This window comes from Heptranchias perlo, unplaced genomic scaffold, assembly GCF_035084215.1.
Source record: "Heptranchias perlo isolate sHepPer1 unplaced genomic scaffold, sHepPer1.hap1 HAP1_SCAFFOLD_178, whole genome shotgun sequence".
Taxonomy (NCBI): Eukaryota; Metazoa; Chordata; class Chondrichthyes; order Hexanchiformes; family Hexanchidae; genus Heptranchias; species Heptranchias perlo.
In genome coordinates, this window is record NW_027139055.1 from 167501 (window position 1) to 193916 (window position 26416).

General features: G+C 52.7%; 1 protein-coding gene across 1 annotated transcript in view; it reads left to right on the forward strand.

Annotated features, from left to right (window-relative positions):
• The window catches only part of LOC137309706 (synapsin-1-like), a 207811-nt gene that overhangs the window by 162458 nt on the left and 18937 nt on the right, over positions 1 to 26416 (forward strand). The window contains exons 8-9 of the mRNA XM_067977785.1: positions 14792 to 14866; positions 17966 to 18068. Coding sequence (XP_067833886.1) covers positions 14792 to 14866; positions 17966 to 18068 — 178 coding nt within the window. The remainder of the gene's footprint in view (positions 1 to 14791; positions 14867 to 17965; positions 18069 to 26416) is intronic.

Genomic DNA, 26416 nt, shown 5'->3' on the forward strand with positions numbered 1-26416 from the left:
TCCCTCGATCTCTCTCCCTTCCTCTGTCACCCCCTCTCTCCCATCTGGAACAGGCTCCAGGGGTTAACTGCCACTGCCACTCGCTGCCTCCTGATATACGCCACCTTCTCCTGCGAGAAAGCGAGACGTGAGTCGGTGAGCGTCCTGCATGATGTGCCTGTCATGGTTGAATAGCTGCCAGTGTGTGTGAGCTGTGGGTGGGCGGCTTGCAACAGTGGTAATGTGTGAGGGTGAGAGGAAGCATCTGATTGGAAGAGTTGAGTATTGTTGGGAAAGAGTTTGTTGGCATGTGGGAGATGGGGGGCGTAGTGCGTGGAGCAGTTGGTAGGAGATGCCTCTTGACCCTTGACCTCACTCACCTTGCCCACTCATGTCAAATCACTGAACTGCTTCCTGCACTGCATCCATGCTACGCGCCTGGCATTAACTGCGTCCCCCCGCTGCCCCCCACTACCTCTTGAGGATATGCCTCTTGCCCCCCTGCGGATATAGGATGCCCCGCATTCTGCCCACCTCTTGCACCAAGGCCTCTGGTGCATCGGCAGAGAACCATGGGGCATGTTCCCTCGCAGGCCTGGTACCAACTCAGATCGGCAGATTGGTGGGGTCTGGCGGGCAGATTGGAGGATGTGGGATTTAATAGTGCGCAACCTTAATTCAATGCTTTAAAATAACTCATCAGTTTGTAAACACAGGGACGGGACCTGCAACTGCGTTTTACGCGTGCGACCGTCTGATCTCCGTTCAGACTCCGTGCGGAATTGTATCTTATCTTTTGCAAATAAGAGATGCCGACCGCCTTTAAGAGATGCGAGCCAATCTCTCGATATTTGGGCACCCCTTGCTGGCAAGAAGCGCGAACCTGGTGAGAGCATCGCAGCTAGGCCTGCGTGCTGCGCTTGCGTCAGGTAAACGAGCAGGCAGCACGAATCTTGAGTGCTGCCTGCATCGGAACCACCGGGCGTGGGTTAATCATGCCCGCACCCGGATTCGGGGGTTAACCAGTTTAACCCTCATCTTTGCAAGGTGACCAAGGTTGGGAACGAAATATTCCAGGGTACTTGACATTTTGAAAAGACGGGCAGAATGGAAAAGGAGGCGGGTGTAGCCCTGATAGTAAAGAATGACATAAAACAGTGGTGAGAAAGAGTCTTGGCTCAGAAGATCAGGGAGTAGGAGTGGGAGTAGTCTATAAGTCCCCTAATTATAGCCATACCGTTGGAGTATTAATCAAGAAATAATAGGAGCTTGTAACAGAAGTAATGTAATAATCATGGGGGACTTGAAACTTTACATAGATTGGACAAATCAAATTGGCAAAGGTAGTCTGGAGGACGAGTCCATGGAATGCATTCGAGACAGTTTCCTGGAACAATACGTCTGGGAACCAACCAGGGAATAGGTTATTTTAGATCTTGCATTGTGTAATGAGACAGGGTTAATTTGTAATCTCACAGTAAAGGATCCTCTGGGGAACAGTGATCATAATATGATAGAATTTCACATTAAGTTTGAGAGTGACGTACTTAAGTCCAAAACTAGAGTCTTAAACTTAAATAAAGCCGATTACATAGGCATGAGGGGCGAGTTGGCTGAGGTAGATTGGGAAATTAGACTAAAAGATATGGCAGTAGATAAGAAATGTCAAACATTTAAAGAAATATTTCATAATTCTTGACCAATGTACAATCGATTGAGAAATAAAAACTCCACAGGAAAGGTGATTCATCCGTGACTAACTAAAGAAGTTAAGGATGGTATTAGATTAAAAGAAGAGGCCTGTAATGTTGCCAAGAAGAGTAGTAAGCCTGAGGATTGGGAGAGTTTTAGAAACCTGCAAAGGAAGACCAAAAAATTGATAAAAAGGGAGAAAATAGAATATGAGAGTAAACTAGCAAGAAATATAAAAACAGATTGTAAGAGTTTCTACAAGTAAGTAAAAAGGAAGAGATTAGCAAAAGTAAACGTGGGTCCCTTAGAGGCTGCGACAGGAGAAATTATAATGGGGAATCAGGAAATGGCAGAGATGTTAACAAATATTTTGCATCTGTCTTCACAGTAGAAGACACAAAAAACAAAACAGAAATAGTGGGGAACCAAGGGGCTAATGAGAATGAGGAACTTAAAGTAATTAATATCAGTAGAGAAAAAGTACTGGAGAAAGTAATGGGACTAAAAGCCGACAAATCCCCTGGACCTGATGGCCGACATCCGAGGGTTCGAAAAGAGGTGGCTGCAGAGATAGTGGATGCATTGATTGTGATCGTCCAAAATTCCCTAGATTCTAGAACAGTCCCAGTGGATTGGAAGGAAGCAAATGTAACCCCGCTATTCAAGAAAGGAGGGAGAGAGAAAACAGGGAACTACAGGCCAGTTAGCCTGACATCAGTCGTTGGGAAAATGCTGGAATATATTATTAAGGAAGTGGTAACAGGGCACTTAGAAAATCATAATATGATCAGGCAGAGTCAACATGGTTTTATGAAAAGGGAATCGTGTTTGACAAATTTATTAGAGTTTTTTGAGGATGTGACTAGCAGGGTAGATAAAGGGGAACCAGTAGATGTAGTATATTTGGATTTTCAAAATGCATTCGATAAGATGCCACATAAAAGGTTTTTACACAAGATAAGGGCTCATGGGATTGGGGGTAATATATTAGCCCCGATAGAGGATTGGTTAACGGACAGAAAACAGAGAGTAGGGATAAACGGGTCATTCTCAGGCTGTAACTAGTGGGGTACCGCAAGGATCAGTGCTCGGGCCTCAGCTATTTACAATCTATATTCATGACTTAGATGAAGGGACCGAGTGTAATGTATCCAAGTTTGCTGACGATACAAAGCTAGGTGGGAAAGTAAGCTGTGAGGAGGACACAGAGTCTGCAAAGGGATATAGACAGGTTAAGTGAGTGGGCAAGAAGGTGGCAGATGGAGTATAATGTGGGGAAAGGTGAGGGTATTCACTTTGGTAGGAAGGATAGAAAAACAGAATATTTTTTAAATGGTGAGAAACTATTAAATGTTGGTGTTCAGAGGGATTTGGGTGTCCTCGTACAAGAAACACAGAAAGTTAACATGCAGGTACAGCAAGCAATTAGGAAGGTAAATGGTATGTTGGCCTTTATTGCAAGGGGATTGGAGTACAAGAGTAAGGAAGTCTTACTACAATTGTTCAGGGCTTTGGTGAGACCTCACCTGGAGTACTGTGTACAGTTTTGGTCTCCTTATCTAAGGAAGGATATACTTGCTTTCGAGGCGGTGCAATGAAGGTTCACTAGATTGATTCCTGGGATGAGAGGGTTGTCCTATGAGGAGAGATTGAGTAGAATGGGCCGATACTCTCTGGAGTTTAGAAGAATGAGAGGTGATCTCATTGAAACATATAAGATTCTGAGGGGGCTTGACAGGGTAGATGCTGAGAGGCTGTTTCCCCCTGGCTGGAGAGTCTAGAACCAGGGGGCATAGTCTCAGGATAAGGGGTCGGCCATTTAGGACTGAGATGAGGAGGAATTTCTTCACTCAGAGGGTGGTGAATCTTTGGAATTCTCTACCCCAGAGGGCTGTGGATGCTCAGTCGTTGAGTATATTCAAGGCTGAGATGGATAGATTTTTGGACTCTCGGGGAATCAAGGGATATGGGGATTGGGTGGGAAAGTGGAGTTGAGGTAGAAGATCAGCCATGATCTGATTGAATGGCGGAGCAGGCTCGAGGGGCCGAATGGCCTACTCCTGCTCCTATTTCTTATGTGATAAGGCGGAGATGTTTAGGGTGGAATTCCAGAGCTTAGGGCCGAGGCAGCTGAAGGCACGGCCGCCAATGGCGGAGCGATGGAAATCGGGGGATGGACAAGAGGCCGGAATTGGAGGAACGCAGAGATCTCGGAGGGCTGGAGGAGGTTCCAGAGATAGGGAAGGGGTGAGACCGCGGAGGGATTTGATCACGAGGAGGAGAACTTTAAAATGGAACGGATTTACTGGGATGGAACGTGGACATTTCAAACCCAGCCCTGACCCGCTGGGGTGCAAGAACATAGGGACAGGAGGGGGCCAATCAGCCTCGTTCAGCCAGGTCATGGCCGATCTGTAACTCTCTCTCTGCTGGCCAGAAGGGCCCCAAATCAAGGGAGTTTGGAGAAGGTCCAGGTTCATTCTGGTGGGCCCACATCGCAAAGTGAAGCTCACTCCACCTCAGTTTGACACCACATTAGCACACTCACCAAGAGAGGATGCGAAATAAGGGATGACACAGATACCGTAGGGATAGTGCAGAAGGAGCTTTACTCTGTATCTAACCCTGTACCTGCCCTGGGAGTGTTTGATGGGATAGTGTAGAAGGAGCTTTACTCTGTATCTAACCCTGTACCTGCCCTGGGAGTGTTTGATGGGACAGTGTAGAGGGAGCTTTACTCTGTATCTAACCCTGTACCTGCCCTGGGAGTGTTTGATGGGGACAGTGTAGAGGGAGCTTTACTCTGTATCTAACCCTGTACCTGCCCTGAGAGTGTTTGATGGGACAGTGTAGAGGGAGCTTTACTCTGTATCTAACCCTGTACCTGCCCTGGGAGTGTTTGATGGGACAGTGTAGAGGGAGCTTTACTCTGTATCTAACCCTGTACCTGCCCTGGGAGTGTTTGATGGGACAGTGTAGAGGGAGCTTTACTCTGTATCTAACCCTGTACCTGCCCTGGGAGTGTTTGATGGGACAGTGTAGAGGGAGCTTTACTCTGTATCTAACCCTGTACCTGCCCTGGGAGTGTTTGATGGGACAGTGTAGAGGGAGCTTTACTCTGTATCTAACCCTGTACCTGCCCTGGGAGTGTTTGATGGGACAGTGTAGAGGGAGCTTTACTCTGTATCTAACCCTGTACCTGCTCTGGGAGTGTTTGATGGGACAGTGTAGAAGGAGCTTTACTCTGTATCTAACCCTGTACCTGCCCTGGGAGTGTTTGATGGGACAGTGTAGAGGGAGCTTTACTCTGTATCTAACCCTGTACCTGCCCTGGGAGTGTTTGATGGGACAGTGTAGAGGGAGCTTTACTCTGTATCTAACCCTGTACCTGCCCTGGGAGTGTTTGATGGGACAGTGTAGAGGGAGCTTTACTCTGTATCTAACCCTGTACCTGCCCTGGGAGTGTTTGATGGGACAGTGTAGAGGGAGCTTTACTCTGTATCTAACCCTGTACCTGCCCTGGGAGTGTTTGATGGGACAGTGTAGAGGGAGCTTTACTCTGTATCTAACCCTGTACCTGCTCTGGGAGTGTTTGATGGGACAGTGTAGAAGGAGCTTTACTCTGTATCTAACCCTGTACCTGCCCTGGGAGTGTTTGATGGGACAGTGTAGAGGGAGCTTTACTCTGTATCTAACCCTGTACCTGCCCTGGGAGTGTTTGATGGGACAGTGTAGAGGGAGCTTTACTCTGTATCTAACCCTGTACCTGCCCTGGGAGTGTTTGATGGGACAGTGTAGAGGGAGCTTTACTCTGTATCTATCCCTGTACCTGCCCTGGGAGTGTTTGATGGGACGGTGTAGAGGGAGCTTTACTCTGTATCTAACCCTGTACCTGCCCTGGGAGTGTTTGATGGGACGGTGTAGAGGGAGCTTTACTCTGTATCTAACCCTGTACCTGCCCTGGGAGTGTTTGATGGGACAGTGTAGAGGGAGCTTTACTCTGTATCTAACCCTGTACCTGCCCTGGGAGTGTTTGATGGGACAGTGTAGAGGGAGCTTTACTCTGTATCTAACCCTGTACCTGCCCTGGGAGTGTTTGATGGGACAGTGCAGAGGGAGCTTTACTCTGTATCTAACCCTGTACCTGCCCTGGGAGTGTTTGATGGGGACAGTGTAGAGGGAGCTTTACTCTGTAACTAACCCGTGCTGTACCTGCCCTGGGAGTGTTTGATGGGACAGTGAAGAGGGAGCTTTACTCTGTATCTAACCCTGTACCTGCCCTGGGAGTGTTTGACGGGACAGTGTCGAGGGAGCTTTACTCTGTATCTAACCCTGTACCTGCCCTGGGAGTGTTTGATGGGGACAGTGTAGAGGGAGCTTTACTCTGTATCTAACCCTGTACCTGCCCTGGGAGTGTTTGATGGGACAGTGTAGAGGGAGCTTTACTCTGTATCTATCCCTGTACCTGCCCTGGGAGTGTTTGATGGGACAGTGTAGAGGGAGCTTTACTCTGTATCTAACCCTGTACCTGCCCTGGGAGTGTTTGATGGGGACAGTGTAGAGGGAGCTTTACTCTGTATCTAACCCGTGCTGTACCTGCCCTGGGAGTGTTTGATGGGACAGTGTAGAGGGAGCTTTACTCTGTATCTAACCCTGTACCTGCCCTGGGAGTGTTTGACGGGACAGTGTAGAGGGAGCTTTACTCTGTAGCTCACCCTTTACCTGCGCTGGGAGTGTTTGACGGGACAGTGCAGAGGGAGCTTTACTCTGTATCTAACGCTGTACCTGCCCTGGGAGTGTTTGATGGGACAGTGTAGAGGGAGCTTTACTCTGTATCTAACCCTGTACCTGCCCTGGGAGTGTTTGACGGGACAGTGTAGAGGGAGCTTTACTCTGTATCTAACCCTGTACCTGCCCTGGGAGTGTTTGATGGGACAGTGTAGAGGGAGCTTTACTCTGTATCTAACCCTGTACCTGCCCTGGGAGTGTTTGATGGGACAGTGTCGAGGGAGCTTTACTCTGTATCTAACCCTGTACCTGCCCTGGGAGTGTTTGATGGGACAGTGTGGAGGGAGCTTTACTCTGTATCTAACCCTGTACCTGCCCTGGGAGTGTTTGATGGGACAGTGTAGAGGGAGCTTTACTCTGTATCTAACCCGTGCTGTACCTGCCCTGGGAGTGTTTGATGGGACAGTGTCGAGGGAGCTTTACTCTGTATCTAACCCTGTACCTGCCCTGGGAGTGTTTGATGGGGACAGTGTAGAGGGAGCTTTACTCTGTATCTAACCCGTGCTGTACCTGCCCTGGGAGTGTTTGATGGGACAGTGTAGAGGGAGCTTTACTCTGTATCTAACCCTGTACCTGCCCTGGGAGTGTTTGACGGGACAGTGTAGAGGGAGCTTTACTCTGTAGCTCACCCTTTACCTGCGCTGGGAGTGTTTGACGGGACAGTGCAGAGGGAGCTTTACTCTGTATCTAACCCTGTACCTGCCCTGGGAGTGTTTGATGGGACAGTGTAGAGGGAGCTTTACTCTGTATCTAACCCTGTACCTGCCCTGGGAGTGTTTGACGGGACAGTGTAGAGGGAGCTTTACTCTGTATCTAACCCTGTACCTGCCCTGGGAGTGTTTGATGGGACAGTGTAGAGGGAGCTTTACTCTGTATCTAACCCTGTACCTGCCCTGGGAGTGTTTGATGGGACAGTGTCGAGGGAGCTTTACTCTGTATCTAACCCTGTACCTGCCCTGGGAGTGTTTGATGGGACAGTGTGGAGGGAGCTTTACTCTGTATCTAACCCTGTACCTGCCCTGGGAGTGTTTGATGGGACAGTGTAGAGGGAGCTTTACTCTGTATCTAACCCTGTACCTGCCCTGGGAGTGTTTGATGGGACAGTGTAGAGGGAGCTTTACTCTGTATCTATCCCTGTACCTGCCCTGGGAGTGTTTGATGGGACAGTGTAGAGGGAGCTTTACTCTGTATCTAACCCTGTACCTGCCCTGGGAGTGTTTGATGGGGACAGTGTAGAGGGAGCTTTACTCTGTATCTAACCCGTGCTGTACCTGCCCTGGGAGTGTTTGATGGGACAGTGTAGAGGGAGCTTTACTCTGTATCTAACCCTGTACCTGCCCTGGGAGTGTTTGACGGGACAGTGTAGAGGGAGCTTTACTCTGTAGCTCACCCTTTACCTGCGCTGGGAGTGTTTGACGGGACAGTGCAGAGGGAGCTTTACTCTGTATCTAACCCTGTACCTGCCCTGGGAGTGTTTGATGGGACAGTGTAGATGGAGCTTTACTCTGTATCTAACCCTGTACCTGCCCTGGGAGTGTTTGACGGGACAGTGTAGAGGGAGCTTTACTCTGTATCTAACCCTGTACCTGCCCTGGGAGTGTTTGATGGGACAGTGTAGAGGGAGCTTTACTCTGTATCTAACCCTGTACCTGCCCTGGGAGTGTTTGATGGGACAGTGTGGAGGGAGCTTTACTCTGTATCTAACCCTGTACCTGCCCTGGGAGTGTTTGATGGGACAGTGTGGAGGGAGCTTTACTCTGTATCTAACCCTGTACCTGCCCTGGGAGTGTTTGATGGGACAGTGTAGAGGGAGCTTTACTCTGTATCTAACCCGTGCTGTACCTGCCCTGGGAGTGTTTGATGGGACAGTGTCGAGGGAGCTTTACTCTGTATCTAACCCTGTACCTGCCCTGGGAGTGTTTGATGGGACAGTGTAGAGGGAGCTTTACTCTGTATCTAACCCTGTACCTGCCCTGGGAGTGTTTGATGGGGACAGTGTAGAGGGAGCTTTACTCTGTATCTAACCCGTGCTGTACCTGCCCTGGGAGTGTTTGATGGGACAGTGTAGAGGGAGCTTTACTCTGTATCTAACCCTGTACCTGCCCTGGGAGTGTTTGACGGGACAGTGTAGAGGGAGCTTTACTCTGTAGCTCACCCTTTACCTGCGCTGGGAGTGTTTGACGGGACAGTGCAGAGGGAGCTTTACTCTGTATCTAACCCTGTACCTGCCCTGGGAGTGTTTGATGGGACAGTGTAGAGGGAGCTTTACTCTGTATCTAACCCTGTACCTGCCCTGGGAGTGTTTGACGGGACAGTGTAGAGGGAGCTTTACTCTGTATCTAACCCTGTACCTGCCCTGGGAGTGTTTGATGGGACAGTGTAGAGGGAGCTTTACTCTGTATCTAACCCTGTACCTGCCCTGGGAGTGTTTGATGGGACAGTGTCGAGGGAGCTTTACTCTGTATCTAACCCTGTACCTGCCCTGGGAGTGTTTGATGGGACAGTGTGGAGGGAGCTTTACTCTGTATCTAACCCTGTACCTGCCCTGGGAGTGTTTGATGGGACAGTGTAGAGGGAGTTTTACTCTGTATCTAACCCGTGCTGTACCTGCCCTGGGAGTGTTTGATGGGACAGTGTAGAGGGAGCTTTACTCTGTATCTAACCCTGTACCTGCCCTGGGAGTGTTTGACGGGACAGTGTAGAGGGAGCTTTACTCTGTATCTAACCCTGTACCTGCCCTGGGAGTGTTTGATGGGACAGTGTAGAGGGAGCTTTACTCTGTATCTAACCCTGTACCTGCCCTGGGAGTGTTTGATGGGACAGTGTCGAGGGAGCTTTACTCTGTATCTAACCCTGTACCTGCCCTGGGAGTGTTTGATGGGACAGTGTGGAGGGAGCTTTACTCTGTATCTAACCCTGTACCTGCCCTGGGAGTGTTTGATGGGACAGTGTAGAGGGAGCTTTACTCTGTATCTAACCCGTGCTGTACCTGCCCTGGGAGTGTTTGATGGGACAGTGTCGAGGGAGCTTTACTCTGTATCTAACCCTGTACCTGCCCTGGGAGTGTTTGATGGGACAGTGTGGAGGGAGCTTTACTCTGTATCTAACCCTGTACCTGCCCTGGGAGTGTTTGATGGGACAGTGTAGAGGGAGCTTTACTCTGTATCTAACCCTGTACCTGCCCTGGGAGTGTTTGATGGGACAGTGTAGAGGGAGCTTTACTCTGTATCTATCCCTGCACCTGCCCTGGGAGTGTTTGATGGGACAGTGTAGAGGGAGCTTTACTCTGTATCTAACCCTGTACCTGCCCTGGGAGTGTTTGATGGGGACAGTGTAGAGGGAGCTTTACTCTGTATCTAACCCGTGCTGTACCTGCCCTGGGAGTGTTTGATGGGACAGTGTAGAGGGAGCTTTACTCTGTATCTAACCCTGTACCTGCCCTGGGAGTGTTTGACGGGACAGTGTAGAGGGAGCTTTACTCTGTAGCTCACCCTTTACCTGCGCTGGGAGTGTTTGACGGGACAGTGCAGAGGGAGCTTTACTCTGTATCTAACCCTGTACCTGCCCTGGGAGTGTTTGATGGGACAGTGTAGATGGAGCTTTACTCTGTATCTAACCCTGTACCTGCCCTGGGAGTGTTTGACGGGACAGTGTAGAGGGAGCTTTACTCTGTATCTAACCCTGTACCTGCCCTGGGAGTGTTTGATGGGACAGTGTAGAGGGAGCTTTACTCTGTATCTAACCCTGTACCTGCCCTGGGAGTGTTTGATGGGACAGTGTCGAGGGAGCTTTACTCTGTATCTAACCCTGTACCTGCCCTGGGAGTGTTTGATGGGACAGTGTGGAGGGAGCTTTACTCTGTATCTAACCCTGTACCTGCCCTGGGAGTGTTTGATGGGACAGTGTCGAGGGAGCTTTACTCTGTATCTAACCCGTGCTGTACCTGCCCTGGGAGTGTTTGATGGGACAGTGTCGAGGGAGCTTTACTCTGTATCTAACCCTGTACCTGCCCTGGGAGTGTTTGATGGGACAGTGTAGAGGGAGCTTTACTCTGTATCTAACCCTGTACCTGCCCTGGGAGTGTTTGATGGGGACAGTGTAGAGGGAGCTTTACTCTGTATCTAACCCGTGCTGTACCTGCCCTGGGAGTGTTTGATGGGACAGTGTAGAGGGAGCTTTACTCTGTATCTAACCCTGTACCTGCCCTGGGAGTGTTTGACGGGACAGTGTAGAGGGAGCTTTACTCTGTAGCTCACCCTTTACCTGCGCTGGGAGTGTTTGACGGGACAGTGCAGAGGGAGCTTTACTCTGTATCTAACCCTGTACCTGCCCTGGGAGTGTTTGATGGGACAGTGTAGAGGGAGCTTTACTCTGTATCTAACCCTGTACCTGCCCTGGGAGTGTTTGACGGGACAGTGTAGAGGGAGCTTTACACTGTATCTAACCCTGTACCTGCCCTGGGAGTGTTTGATGGGACAGTGTCGAGGGAGCTTTACTCTGTATCTAACCCTGTACCTGCCCTGGGAGTGTTTGATGGGACAGTGTCGAGGGAGCTTTACTCTGTATCTAACCCTGTACCTGCCCTGGGAGTGTTTGATGGGACAGTGTGGAGGGAGCTTTACTCTGTATCTAACCCTGTACCTGCCCTGGGAGTGTTTGATGGGACAGTGTAGAGGGAGCTTTACTCTGTATCTAACCCGTGCTGTACCTGCCCTGGGAGTGTTTGATGGGACAGTGTCGAGGGAGCTTTACTCTGTATCTAACCCTGTACCTGCCCTGGGAGTGTTTGATGGGACAGTGTGGAGGGAGCTTTACTCTGTATCTAACCCTGTACCTGCCCTGGGAGTGTTTGATGGGACAGTGTAGAGGGAGCTTTACTCTGTATCTAACCCTGTACCTGCCCTGGGAGTGTTTGATGGGACAGTGTAGAGGGAGCTTTACTCTGTATCTAACCCTGTACCTGCCCTGGGAGTGTTTGATGGGACAGTGTAGAGGGAGCTTTACTCTGTATCTAACCCTGTACCTGCCCTGGGAGTGTTTGATGGGGCAGTGTAGAGGGAGCTTTACTCTGTATCTAACCCTGTACCTGCCCTGGGAGTGTTTGATGGGACAGTGTAGAGGGAGCTTTACTCTGTATCTAACCCGTGCTGTACCTGCCCTGGGAGTGTTTGATGGGACAGTGTCGAGGGAGCTTTACTCTGTATCTAACCCTGTACCTGCCCTGGGAGTGTTTGATGGGACAGTGTGGAGGGAGCTTTACTCTGTATCTAACCCTGTACCTGCCCTGGGAGTGTTTGATGGGACAGTGTAGAGGGAGCTTTACTCTGTATCTAACCCTGTACCTGCCCTGGGAGTGTTTGATGGGACAGTGTAGAGGGAGCTTTACTCTGTATCTAACCCTGTACCTGCCCTGGGAGTGTTTGATGGGACAGTATAGAGGGAGCTTTACTCTGTATCTAACCCGTGCTGACACTGAATGCTTAAAAGGCAGTGTAATATTTTGGTGTCTCCCAATATAGGAGTGCTGGTAAATTCACTGTGAATTGGTCTCCTGTCGTGTGAAGGGCCAGATGGAGTGAGCTCTCTACGTAAGCCTAAATGTCATGACAGAGAATGAGGTGATGTGACTCACATTTCCTAACCTCGAGTACTCACATCGGCCGAGTGCCATCGACAATTTGCCAACTGGAAAACAGCCCTGGATATCAGCCCATTGAGCGAGTGGCTGAGGAAGAAAGAAAGATGGCCTCAGGACGCCACAAAGCACAAAGCCAACGGAGTACATTCGAAGTGCAGACACTGTTGTTATGTAGGAAACGCGGCAGCCATCTTGCACACAGCAAGATCCCACAAATAGCAATGTGGTAATGGCCAGCTCATCTGTCTTTTCAGTGCTATTGGTCGCGGGATAAATATTGGCCCCGGGACACGAGGGAGAATCGCCCTCTTCTTCAAAATAGTGCCCATGGGATCTATCTGAGAGGACGCTCGGGAGCCTCGGTTTGACATCTCATCCGAAAGACGGCACCTCCGACAGTGCAGCACTCCCTCAGCGCTGGTCTCTGCAGTGGGACTCCAACCCAAAAACCCTCGATCTTCGAGGCGAGGCTGAGGCCCACTGGGTCACAGCTGACGTTGTCAGTTTTGGGGTGGGGTGGGTGGAGACAGGGAATTCCTGGGATACCTCAGGGACTCTCTGGTGCCCTGTGCCTCAGTCGTGTTCACTTTCCGAGGAACGTCCAGGTCCCAGCACCACTCCCTTGAGATGCAGAGGGACGAACGAACAAGCAGCCACCCTGAGAGTGCAGCTCTCGTGTAGGGGGGGGCCGAACTTCTTCGTGGGATTCCCCCCACCCCCCCAGATCGCTGGGATTTCTGCCGAAGTTACGGGCCGGAGATCGGGGGGGGGGAGGGGTCTCCCGAGGAAACTCTACCCCGATTTTGTCAGTTGCGCTGCGTCTGGAGGAGGGTCAGTACTGAGGGAGCGCCGCACTGTCGGAGGGTCGGTACTGAGGGAGCGCCGCACTGTGGGAGGGTCAGTACTGAGGGAGCGCCGCACTGTCGGAGGGTCAGTACTGAGGGAGCGCCGCACTGTCGGAGGGTCAGTACTGAGGGAGCGCCGCACTGTCGGAGGGTCAGTACTGAGGGAGCGCCGCACTGTCGGAGGGTCGGTACTGAGGGAGCGCCGCACTGTCGGAGGGTCGGTACTGAGGGAGCGCCGCTCTGTCGGAGGGTCAGTACTGAGGGAGCGCCGCACTGTCGGAGGGTCGGTACTGAGGGAGCGCCGCACTGTCGGAGGGTCGGTACTGAGGGAGCGCCGCACTGTCGGAGGGTCGGTACTGAGGGAGCGCCGCACTGTCGGAGGGTCCGTACTGAGGGAGCGCCGCACTGTCGGAGGGTCGGTACTGAGGGAGCGCCGCACTGTCGGAGGGTCGGTACTGAGGGAGCGCCGCACTGTGGGAGGGTCTGTACTGAGGGAGCGCAGCACTGTCGGAGGGTCAGTACTGAGGGAGCGCCGCACTGTCGGAGGGTCAGTACTGAGGGAGTGCAGCACTGTCGGAGGGTCAGTACTGAGGGAGCGCCGCACTGTCGGAGGGTCAGTACTGAGGGAGCGCCGCACTGTCGGAGGGTCGGTACTGAGGGAGCACCGCACTGTCGGAGGGTCGGTCCTGAGGGAGCGCCGCACTGTCGGAGGGTCAGTACTGAGGGAGCGCCACACTGTCGGAGGGTCAGTACTGAGGGAGCGCCGCACTGTCGGAGGGTCGGTACTGAGGGAGCGCCGCACTGTCGGAGGGTCAGTACTGAGGGAGCGCCGCACTGTCGGAGGGTCGGTACTGAGGGAGCGCCGCACTGTGGGAGGGTCCGTACTGAGGGAGCGCAGCACTGTCGGAGGGTCAGTACTGAGGGAGCGCCGCACTGTCAGAGGATCAGTACTGAGGGAGCGCCGCACTGTCGGAGGGTCAGTACTGAGGGAGCGCCGCACTGTCGGAGGGTCAGTACTGAGGGAGCGCCGCACTGTCGGAGGCTCAGTACTGAGGGAGCGCCGCACTGTCGGAGGGTCGGTACTGAGGGAGCGCCGCACTGTCGGAGGGTCAGTACTGAGGGAGCGCCGCACTGTCAGAGGATCAGTACTGAGGGAGCGCCGCACTGTCGGAGGGTCAGTACTGAGGGAGTGCTGCACTGTCGGAGGGTCAGTACTGAGGGAGCGCCGCACTGTCGGAGGGTCAGTGCTGAGGGAGCGCCGCTCTGTCGGAGGGTCAGTACTGAGGGAGCGCCGCACTGTCGGAGGGTCGGTACTGAGGGAGCGCCGCACTGTCGGAGGGGCGGTACTGAGGATCTGGTCATTTACTTCATTGCTGTTTGTGGGATCTTGCTTTGCACAAATTGGCTGCCCTGTTTCTTACATTACAACGGTGACCACACCTCATAAAAAATACTCCATTGGCTGTGAAGAGCTTTGGGACGTCCTGAGGTCATGAAAGGGGCTGTAGAAATGTGAGCAATGTCTGTCCTCCCACCCTCCCTCCTTCCCTCAATCTCTCCCTCCCTCCCTCAATCTCTCCCTCCCTCCCTCAATCTCTCCCTCAATCTCTCCCTCCCTCAATCTCTCCCTTCCTTACTTCCTCCCTTCCTTCCTTCCTGTCTACCTCCCTCTCTCTCTCTCTCCCTCCCTCTCTCTCTCTTCCACCCTCCCTTCCACCCTTCCTCCCTCCCTCCCTCCCTCCCTCCCTTCTCCCCTCAGTAGGGACGTTATATATTTTGGACACTTTGGGTGGGCTGAGGGGCTCAGTCCCCGATCGGAGGGTCCTAACAATCTTTGTCCCTGTTTCAGGAGGACTTCTATCTCAGGGAACTGGAAAGCCAACACGGGCTCTGCCATGTTGGAACAAGTCGCCATGTCCGACAGGTAATTATACGACACGGTGGTCACTAATTGGAGCCCATTCCCCTTGTCAGTCTTGATGAGGAGTTTCCCACTTTGGTCTCGGAGTTTTTTAAAAATTCGCTCACGGGATGCGGGCGTCGCTGGCGAGGCCGGCATTTATTGCCCATCCCTAATCGCCCCTTGAGAAGGTGGTGGTGAGCCGCCATCTTAAACCGCTGCAGTCCGTGTGGTGAAGGTTCTCCCACAGTGACGTTAGTTCGTTAAGGGAGTGAATGTTTAGGGTGGTGGATGGGGTGCCAATCAAGTGGGCTGCTTAGTCCTGGATGGTGTCGAGCTTCTGGAGTGTTGTTGGAGCTGCACTCATCCAGGCAAGTGGAGAGTATTCCATCACACTCCTGACTTGTGCCTTGTCGATGGTGGAAAGGCTTTGGGGAGTCAGGAGGTGAGTCACTCTCCACAGAATACCCAGCCTCTGACCTGCTCTTGTAGCCACTGTATTTATGTGGCTGGTCCAGTTAAGTTTCTGGTCAATGGTGACCCCCAGGATGTTGACATCAATCAAGGGGAGGTGGTTAGACTCTCTCTTGTTATGTCTGAAGGAAGCAGCAGAGTTCTTGGAGGGACAGACTGTAATCAGGGCCCTTGGGGTTTCAGAGTGCAAAGGCAAAATATCATAGCCTCAGGTCCAGGATTCTTGATCGCCTGAGAATATTTTGTGTCACTTTTGGTCTTCTGCCCATCAACCTGGACTTTCAGAGCCCCTGAAGGGCCAGTGGGGGTGAACGGGTGACTGAGCACCAAGAGGGCTTTCGGCAAGACGAGAGGATGGAGACAGCAGATCAAAGAAAGTGCAGGGCCCGAGGCTGGAGAACAGGCCTGAGAGAGGAGTCCAGGGCCTGAGAGAGGAGTCCAGGGCATGAGAGAGGAGTCCATGGCCTGAGAGAGGAGTCCAGGGCCTGAGAGAGGAGTCCAGGGCCTGAGAGAGGAGTCCAGGGCCTGAGAGAGGAGTCCAGGGTCTGAGAGAGGGGTCCAGGGCCTGAGAGAGGGGTCCAGGGCCTGAGAGAGGAGTCCAGGGTCTGAGAGAGGAGTCCAGGGCCTGAGAGAGGAGTCCAGGGCCTGAGAGAGGAGTCCAGGGTCTGAGAGAGGGGTCCAGGGCCTGAGAGAGGAGCGGAGGGCCTGAGAGAGGAGTCCAGGGCCTGAGAGAGGAGTCCAGGGCCTGAGAGAGGAGTCCAGGGCCTGAGAGAGGAGTCTAGGGTCTGAGAGAGGAGTCCAGGGCCTGAGAGAGGAGTCCAGGGCCTGAGAGAGGAGTCCAGGGCCTGAGAGAGGAGTCCAGGGCCTGAGAGAGGAGCGGAGGGCCTGAGAGAGGAGTCCAGGGCCTGAGAGAGGAGTCCAGGGCCTGAGAGAGGAGTCCAGGGCCTGAGGGAGGAGTCCAGGGTCTGAGAGAGGAGTCCAGGGCCTGAGAGAGGAGTCCAGGGCCTGAGAGAGGAGTCCAGGGCCTGAGAGAGGAGTCCAGGGCCTGAGAGAGGAGTCCAGGGCCTGAGAGAGGAGTCCAGGGCCTGAGAGAGGAGTCCAGGGCCTGAGAGAGGAGCGGAGGGCCTGAGAGAGGAGTCCAGGGTCTGAGAGAGGAGTCCAGGGCCTGAGAGAGGAGTCCAGGGTCTGAGAGAGGAGTCCAGGGCCTGAGAGAGGAGTCCAGGGTCTGAGAGAGGTGTCCAGGGCCTGAGAGAGGAGTCCAGGGACTGAGATAGGAGTCCAGGGCCTGAGAGTGTTGTCCAGGGCCTGAGAGAGGAGTCCAGGGCCTGAGGGAGGAGTCCAGGGCCTGAGAGAGGAGTCCAGGGCCTGAGAGAGGAGTCCAGGGCCTGAGAGAGGAGTCCAGGGTCTGAGAGAGGAGGGGAGGGCCTGAGAGAGGAGTCCAGGGTCTGAGAGAGGAGTCCAGGGCCTGAGAGAGGTGTCCAGGGCCTGAGAGAGGAGTCCAGGGTCTGAGAGAGGAGTCCAGGGCCTGAGAGAGGAGTCCAGGGCCTGAGAGAGGAGGGGAGGGCCTGAGAGAGGAGTCCAGGGTCTGAGAGAGGAGGGGAGGGCCTGAGAGAGGAGTCCAGGGCCTGAGAGAGGAGTCCAGGGTCTGAGAGAGGAGTCCAGGGCCTGAGAGAGGAGTCCAGGGCCTGAGAGAGGAGGGGAGGGCCTGAGAGAGGAGTCCAGGGCCTGAGAGAGGGGTCCAGGGCCTGAGAGAGGAGTCCAGGGCCTGAGAGAGGAGTCCAGGGCCTGAGAGAGGAGGGGAGGGCCTGAGAGAGGAGGGGAGGGTCTGAGAGAGGAGTCCAGGGCCTGAGAGAGGAGGGAAGGCCCTGAGAGAGGAGTCCAGGGCCTGAGAGAGGGGTCCAGGGCCTGAGAGAGGAGTCCAGGGCCTGAGAGAGGAGTCCAGGGTCTGAGAGAGGAGGGGAGGGTCTGAGAGAGGAGGGGAGGGTCTGAGAGAGGAGGGGAGGGTCTGAGAGAGGAGGGAAGGCCCTGAGAGAGGAGGGGAGGGTCTGAGAGAGGAGTCCAGGGTCTGAGAGAGGAGGGGAGGGCCTGAGAGATGAGGGAAGGCCCTGAGAGAGGAGGGGAGGCCCTGAGAGAGGAGGGAAGGCCCTGAGAGAGGAGTCCAGGCCCTGAGAGAGGAGGGGAGGCCCTGAGAGAGGAGGGGAGGGTCTGAGAGAGGAGGGGAGGGTCTGAGAGAGGAGTCCAGGGCCTGAGAGAGGAGTCCAGGGTCTGAGAGAGGAGGGGAGGGTCTGAGAGAGGAGGGGAGGGTCTGAGAGAGGAGGGGAGGGTCTGAGAGAGGAGGGGAGGGTCTGAGAGAGGAGGGGAGGGTCTGAGAGAGGAGTCCAGGGTCTGAGAGAGGAGGGGAGGGTCTGAGAGAGGAGGGGAGGGTCTGAGAGAGGAGTCCAGGGTCTGAGAGAGGAGGGGAGGGTCTGAGAGAGGAGTCCAGGGCCTGAGAGAGGAGGGGAGGCCCTGAGAGAGGAGGGGAGGCCCTGAGAGAGGAGGGGAGGGCCTCGCACAGCAGAGTCTCGAACTGCAGCTTACACTCCAAGAGGAGCTATGTCGACCCAGCTTGTCAATGTGCCAACCTGCCCCTTCTTCACCGTCTGCCCACAGGTACAAGCTGTGGGCTGACGAATGCTCAGAGATGTTCGGAGGGCTGGAAATCTGTGCGGTGGAGGCCATTCATGGAAAAGATGGGCGAGACCACATCATCGAGGTGAGAGGTCCACGCGGTGCGGCTTTGCCAGCTGGGGATGAACGCCAACCATTCAAGTTAAAAGTTTTCTGATCCACAACTGCTGGGCCCTCTTCCGGTGTCCATTTGTGTGTCCCCCCCCCTCACTCCACAGACTCGAGCCCCCGTAATCCAGGCCCGGACACTCCCCCTCCTCGATGCCGGTACCGAGGGAGCGCCGCCCTGCCGGAGGGGGCCGTCTCTCGGGACGAGACGTCAAAACGAGGCCCCCCCCGTCTGCCCCTCTCGGGTGGACGTAAAAGATCCCACGGCCGCTACTGGAAGAAGAGCAGAGGGAGGGCGAGGGGGGGGGAGCGGGAGTTCTCCCCGGTGCCCTGGGGCCAACATCATTATCTCATTTGCTGTTTGTGGGATCTTGCTGTGCGCAAAGTAGCTGCCGAGTTTCCTACTTCAAAAAGGGCTTTTGGAGCTTTTGAAAGGTGCAAATCGTCTTTTCCATTCCCCGATTTGTCTCCACTTTGAAACTCGCTGGGACGGTCTTTAAATACAAGAACGTGGACCGGGATATCGAGCGAGGACAGTCTCAGATCCCACTGCCCCGCTCTCTCCCCATAGCCCTGTATCAATCCCCAAACTAATCCCACTGCCCCGCTCTCTCCCCATAGCCCTGTATCAATCCCCAAACTAATCCCACTGCCCCACTCTCTCCCCATAGCCCTGTATCAATCCCCAAACTAATCCCACTGTCCCACTCTCTCCCCATAGCCCTGTATCAATCCCCAAACTAATCCCACTGCCCCGCTCTCTCCCCATAGCCCTGTATCAATCCCCAAACTAATCCCACTGCCCCGCTCTCTCCCCATAGCCCTGTATCAATCCCCAAACTAATCCCACTGCCCCACTCTCTCCCCATAGCCCTGTATCAATCCCCAAACTAATCCCACTGCCCCACTCTCCCCCCATAGCCCTGTATCAATCCCCAAACTAATCCCACTGCCCCACTCTCTCCCCATAGCCCTGTATCAATCCCCAAACTAATCCCACTGCCCCGCTCTCTCCCCATAGCCCTGTATCAATCCCCAAACTAATCCCACTGCCCCGCTCTCTCCCCATAGCCGTGTATCAATCCCCAAACTAATCCCACTGCCCCGCTCTCTCCCCATAGCCCTGTATCAATCCCCAAACTAATCCCACTGCCCCACTCTCTCCCCATAGCCCTGTATCAATCCCCAAACTAATCCCACTGCCCCACTCTCTCCCCATAGCCCTGTATCAATCCCCAAACTAATCCCACTGCCCCACTCTCTCCCCATAGCCCTGTATCAATCCCCAAACTAATCCCACTGCCCCGCTCTCTTCCTGTATCTTACTCTGCTTCAAATATTTATCCAATATTCCTTTAAAAGATTCTGTGGTTTCTGCCTCAGCCGCTCAATGTGGCAAAGCATTTCATGCTCGAACAACTCTCCGTGTCAAGAAATGTCTCCTAAACCCTCTCTCGATTGCTCCTCTTGAAAATCGGAAGATTGGAAGGAGTGGGCGGGAGAGAGAAGCAGATGAAAGGCTTAAAACATGAACAACGCAGGCTCAGAGATTTCCTATTGAATAACGGTGAAGGTATTTATTCCAAGAAATAGATTTCCTAATTCCGAAGGTCACTGGAGAAAGCAGTGATTTTAATGACTCAGCCTTTGACAACTCGGAGATCAGCGAGCTTCGAAATTAGGACTGTTTTTGTAAGAAAGACCTTGAAAATTATGCAGGCTCATTCCCAGCCTACTCTCAGCTGGCTGAAAGCCCAGGAGGCCTGATCTGGCCTCCTTCAGGCTCTCCGAGATCCCTCTATAAAAGGGGTCCCTGATGGTGAGACTCCCTCTATAAAAGGGGTCCCTGATGGTGAGACTCTCTCGATAAAAGGGGTCCCTGATTGTGAGACTCCCTCTATAAAAGGGGTCCCTGATGGTGAGACTCTCTCTATAAAAGGGGTCCCTGATGGTGAGACTCTCTCGATAAAAGGGGTCCCTGATTGTGAGACTCTCTCTATAAAAGGGGTCCCTGATGGTGAGACTCTCTCTATAAAAGGGGTCCCCGATGGTGAGACTCCCTCTATAAAAGGGGTCCCCGATGGTGAGACTCCCTCTATAAAAGGGGTCCCCGATGGTGAGACTCCCTCTATAAAAGGGGTCCCCGATGGTGAGACTCCCTCTATAAAAGGGGTCCCTGATGGTGAGACTCCCTCTATAAAAGGGGTCCCTGATGGTGAGACTCCCTCTATAAAAGGGGTCCCTGATGGTGAGACTCTCTCTATAAAAGGGGTCCCTGATGGTGAGACTCTCTCTATAAAAGGGGTCCCTGATGGTGAGACTCTCTCGATAAAAGGGGTCCCTGATTGTGAGACTCTCTCTATAAAAGGGGTCCCTGATGGTGAGACTCTCTCTATAAAAGGGGTCCCCGATGGTGAGACTCCCTCTATAAAAGGGGTCCCCGATGGTGAGACTCCCTCTATAAAAGGGGTCCCCGATGGTGAGACTCCCTCTATAAAAGGGGTCCCCGATGGTGAGACTCCCTCTATAAAAGGGGTCCCTGATGGTGAGACTCCCTCTATAAAAGGGGTCCCTGATGGTGAGACTCCCTCTATAAAAGGGGTCCCTGATGGTGAGACTCTCTCTATAAAAGGGGTCCCTGATGGTGAGACTCCCTCTATAAAAGGGGTCCCTGATGGTGAGACTCTCTCTATAAAAGGGGTCCCTGATGGTGAGACTCCCTCTATAAAAGGGGTCCCTGATGGTGAGACTCTCTCTATAAAAGGGGTCCCTGATGGAGAGACTCCCTCTATAAGAACATAAGAACATAAGAACATAAGAAATTGGAGCAGGAGTAGGCCAATCGGCCCCTCGAGCCTGCTCCGCCATTCAATAAGATCATGGCTGATCTGATCCCAACCACAAATCTAAAGAACACAAGAAGTCGGAGCAGGACCCGGCCACATAGCCCCTGGGCCCTCTCCGCCACCCACAGCGCATTGACCGATCCGAACTCAGCTTCATGTCCAATTTCCTGCCCGCTCCCCATAACCCCTAATTCCCTTTACTTCTATAAGAAAAAAAATAGTAACAAAATTTTTCCCTGTACCTACCCTGGGAGTGTTTGATGGGACAGTGTAGAGGGAGCTTTACCCTGTATCTAACCCGTGCTGTACCTGCCCTGAGAGTGTTTGATGGAACAGTGTAGAGGGAGCTTTACTCTGTATCTAACCCGTGCTAGAGGGAGCTTTACTCTGTATCTAACCCGTGCTGTACCTCTATAAAAGGGGTCCCTGATGGTGAGACTCCCTCTATAAAAGGGGTCCCTGATGGTGAGACTCTCTCCATAAAAGGGGTCCCTGATGGAGAGACTCCCTCTATAAAAGGGGTCCCTGATGGTGAGACTCCCTCTATAAAAGGGGTCCCTGATGGTGAGACTCCCTCTATAAAAGGGGTCCCTGATGGTGAGACTCTCTCCATAAAAGGGGTCCCTGATGGAGAGACTCCCTCTATAAAAGGGGTCCCTGATGGTGAGACTCCCTCTATAAAAGGGGTCCCTGATGGTGAGACTCCCTCTATAAAAGGGGTCCCTGATGGTGAGACTCCCTCTATAAAAGGGGTCCCTGATGGTGAGACTCCCTCTATAAAAGGGGTCCCTGATGGTGAGACTCTCTCTATAAATGGGGTCCCTGATGGAGAGACTCCCTCTATAAAAGGGGTCCCTGATGGTGAGACTCCCTCTATAAAAGGGGTCCCTGATGGTGAGACTCCCTCTATAAAACGGGTCCCTGATGGTGAGACTCTCTCCATAAAAGGGGTCCCTGATGGAGAGACTCCCTCTATAAAAGGGGTCCCTGATGGTGAGACTCCCTCTATAAAAGGGGTCCCTGATGGTGAGACTCCCTCTATAAAAGGGGTCCCTGATGGTGAGACTCCCTCTATAAAAGGGGTCCCTGATGGTGAGACTCCCTCTATAAAAGGGGTCCCTGATGGTGAGACTCTCTCTATAAAAGGGGTCCCTGATGGAGAGACTCCCTCTATAAAAGGGGTCCCTGATGGTGAGACTCCCTCTATAAAAGGGGTCCCTGATGGTGAGACTCCCTCTATAAAAGGGGTCCCTGATGGTGAGACTCTCTCCATAAAAGGGGTCCCTGATGGAGAGACTCCCTCTATAAAAGGGGTCCCTGATGGTGAGACTCCCTCTATAAAAGGGGTCCCTGATGGTGAGACTCCCTCTATAAAAGGGGTCCCTGATGGTGAGACTCCCTCTATAAAAGGGGTCCCTGATGGTGAGACTCCCTCTATAAAAGGGGTCCCTGATGGTGAGACTCCCTCTATAAAAGGGGTCCCTGATGGTGAGGCTGAGACCTGAAGACAGACCAGAGATTGATCCTGGGACCAGTCGCTCATGTCCATTCATTCATTGGGGGATCGATATTCCACTGACAATGAGGAGCAAACTCCCATTTCTCCGGCCCCTTTCACCACCTCAGGACGTCCCAAAGCCCTTCCCAGCCAATGAAGTACTTTCGAAGTGTAGTCACTGTTGTAATGTAGGAAACGCGGCAGCCAATTTGCGCACAGCAAGATCCCACAAACTGCCAACGTGATAAACGACCAGATCATCTGCTTTCCAGCGATGTCGACTGAGGGATAAATATCGGCCCCAGGACACTGGGGAGAACTCTCCCCCCTCCCCGTCTCTGCTCTTCTTCCAGTAGCGGCCGTGGGATCTTATCAGTCCTACCCGAAAGACGGCCCCTCCGACAGTGCGGCGCTCCCTCAGTCCCGGCACCGGGGGGAGTGTGTGGGCCTGGATTACGGGGCTCGAGTCTCTGGAGTGGGGGCTGAAACACGTGGCCTTAAGACTCTGAGTCGCAAGTGAGACCCATTAGATGGCAATATAAATGCAAAGCCTGAAACTTGGTGCCGTTTATAACAAAAGTCCCATTGGTTTTTTGCAGCCAGCAGAGCAGGTTATTATTTGTCCGCTGGTCAAGCTCAGCGAAAGCTCTGAACTCATTCTCAGACGTCAACAGCTTTCGATGTCCCTCCAAACACTATCTGGTTGCTTCACCAGTTGGTCAGCGATGTCGTAAGCCAGGATTGTGAAAGTTGGTCGGTTCCAGGAGGGCGTCTGTGTCGGAGGATGAGGGACGGAGCAGAGTGAAACTGGGAGCAGGAGAGAGAGAGAGAGAGAGAGAGAAGGTGAGCAGGAGGGTAGGTGGAGCGAGTGAAGGAGGGAGACAGAGAGGGAGAAGGGCAGCAGGAACGAGACGGAGAGAGAGGTACGTGGTGAAGGAGGGAGATGGAGAGAGAGAGAGAGAAGGAGGTAGCAGGAGGAAAAAGGAGAGAAGGGGAGCAGGAGGGAGATGGAGAGAGAAAGAGAAGGAGGGAGCAGGAGGGATGGAGAAGAGAGAGGGGGAAGGAGGGAGATGGAGAGAGAGAGAAGGAGGGAGCAGAAGGGAGAGAGAAGGGGAGAAGGGGGGAGATGGAGAGAGAGAGAAGTAGGGAGCAGGAGTGAGGCGGAGAGAGAGAAGGAGGGAGACGGAGAGAGAGAAGGAGGGGAAAAGGAGTGAGACGGAGAGAGAGAGAAGGAGGAAGCAGGAAGGAGAGAGCAGAGAGAGAAGAGGAGAAGGAGGGGTGTGGGATATATCAGAGTGTTACAGTGCAACACTCTGATATATCCCACACCCCTCACTGTAACACTCTGATATACCCCACACCCCTCACTGTAACACTCTGATATATCCCACACCCCTCACTGTAACACTCTGATATACCCCACACCCCTCACTGTAACACTCTGATATATCCCACACCCCTCACTGTAACACTCTGATATACCCCACACCCCTCACTGTAACACTCTGATATATCCCACACCCCTCACTGTAACACTCTGATATACCCCACACCCCTCACTGTAACACTCTGATATATCCCACACCCCTCACTGTAACACTCTGATATACCCCACACCCCTCACTGTAACACTCTGATATTTCCCACACCCCTCACTGTAACACTCTGATATATCCCACACCCCTCACTGTAACACTCTGATATATCCCACACCCCTCACTGTAACACTCTGATATACCCCACACCCCTCACTGTAACACTCTGATATACCCCACACCCCTCACTGTAACACTCTGATATATCCCACACCCCTCACTGTAACACTCTGATATACCCCACACCCCTCACTGTAACACTCTGATATATCCCACACCCCTCACTGTAACACTCTGATATATCCCACACCCCTCACTGTAACACTCTGATATACCCCACACCCCTCACTGTAACACTCTGATATATCCCACACCCCTCACTGTAACACTCTGATATACCCCACACCCCTCACTGTAACACTCTGATATTTCCCACACCCCTCACTGTAACACTCTGATATATCCCACACCCCTCACTGTAACACTCTGATATATCCCACACCCCTCACTGTAACACTCTGATATACCCCACACCCCTCACTGTAACACTCTGATATATCCCACACCCCTCACTGTAACACTCTGATATATCCCACACCCCTCACTGTAACACTCTGATATATCCCACACCCCTCACTGTAACACTCTGATATATCCCACACCCCTCACTGTAACACTCTGATATATCCCACACCCCTCACTGTAACACTCTGATATACCCCACACCCCTCACTGTAACACTCTGATATATCCCACACCCCTCACTGTAACACTCTGATATACCCCACACCCCTCACTGTAACACTCTGATATATCCCACACCCCTCACTGTAACACTCTGATATATCCCACACACCTCACTGCAACACTCTGATATACCCCACACCCCTCACTGTAACACTCTGATATACCCCACACCCCTCACTGTAACACTCTGATATACCCCACACCCCTCACTGTAACACTCTGATATATCCCACACCCCTCACTGTAACACTCTGATATACCCCACACCCCTCACTGTAACACTCTGATATACCCCACACCCCTCACTGTAACACTCTGATATATCCCACACCCCTCACTGTAACACCCTGATATATCCCACACCCCTCACTGTAACACTCTGATATATCCCACACCCCTCACTGTAACACTCTGATATACCCCACACCCCTCACTGTAACACTCTGATATACCCCACACCCCTCACTGTAACACTCTGATATACCCCACACCCCTCACTGTAACACTCTGATATACCCCACACCCCTCACTGTAACACTCTGATATATCCCACACCCCTCACTGTAACACTCTGATATATCCCACACCCCTCACTGTAACACTCTGATATACCCCACACCCCTCACTGTAACACTCTGATATACCCCACACCGCTCACTGTAACACTCTGATATACCCCACACCCCTCACTGTAACACTCTGATATATCCCACACCCCTCACTGTAACACTCTGATATATCCCACACCCCTCACTGTAACACTCTGATATACCCCACACCCCTCACTGTAACACTCTGATATACCCCACACCGCTCACTGTAACACTCTGATATATCCCACACCCCTCACTGTAACACTCTGATATATCCCGCACCCCTCACTGTAACACTCTGATATATCCCACACCCCTCACAGTAACACTCTGATATATCCCACACCCCTCACTGTAACACTCTGATATACCCCACACCCCTCACTGTAACACTCTGATATATCCCACACCCCTCACTGTAACACTCTGATATACCCCACACCCCTCACTGTAACACTCTGATATATCCCACACCCCTCACTGTAAAACTCTGATATATCCCACACCCCTCACTGTAACACTCTGATATATCCCACAACCCTCACTGTAACACTCTGATATACCCCACACCCCTCACTGTAACACTCTGATATATCCCACACCCCTCACTGTAACACTCTGATATATCCCACACCCCTCACTGTAACACTCTGATATACCCCACACCCCTCACTGTAACACTCTGATATATCCCACACCCCTCACTGTAACACTCTGATATACCCCACACCCCTCACTGTAACACTCTGATATATCCCACACCGCTCACTGTAACACTCTGATATCCCCCACACCCCTCACTGTAACACTCTGATATATCCCACACCCCTCACTGTAACACTCTGATATACTCCACACCCCTCACTGTAACACTCTGATATATCCCACACCCCTCACTGTAACACTCTGATATATCCCACACCCCTCACTGTAACACTCTGATATACCCCACACCCCTCACTGTAACACTCTGATATATCCCACACCCCTCACTGTAACACTCTGATATATCCCACACCCCTCACTGTAACACTCTGATATACCCC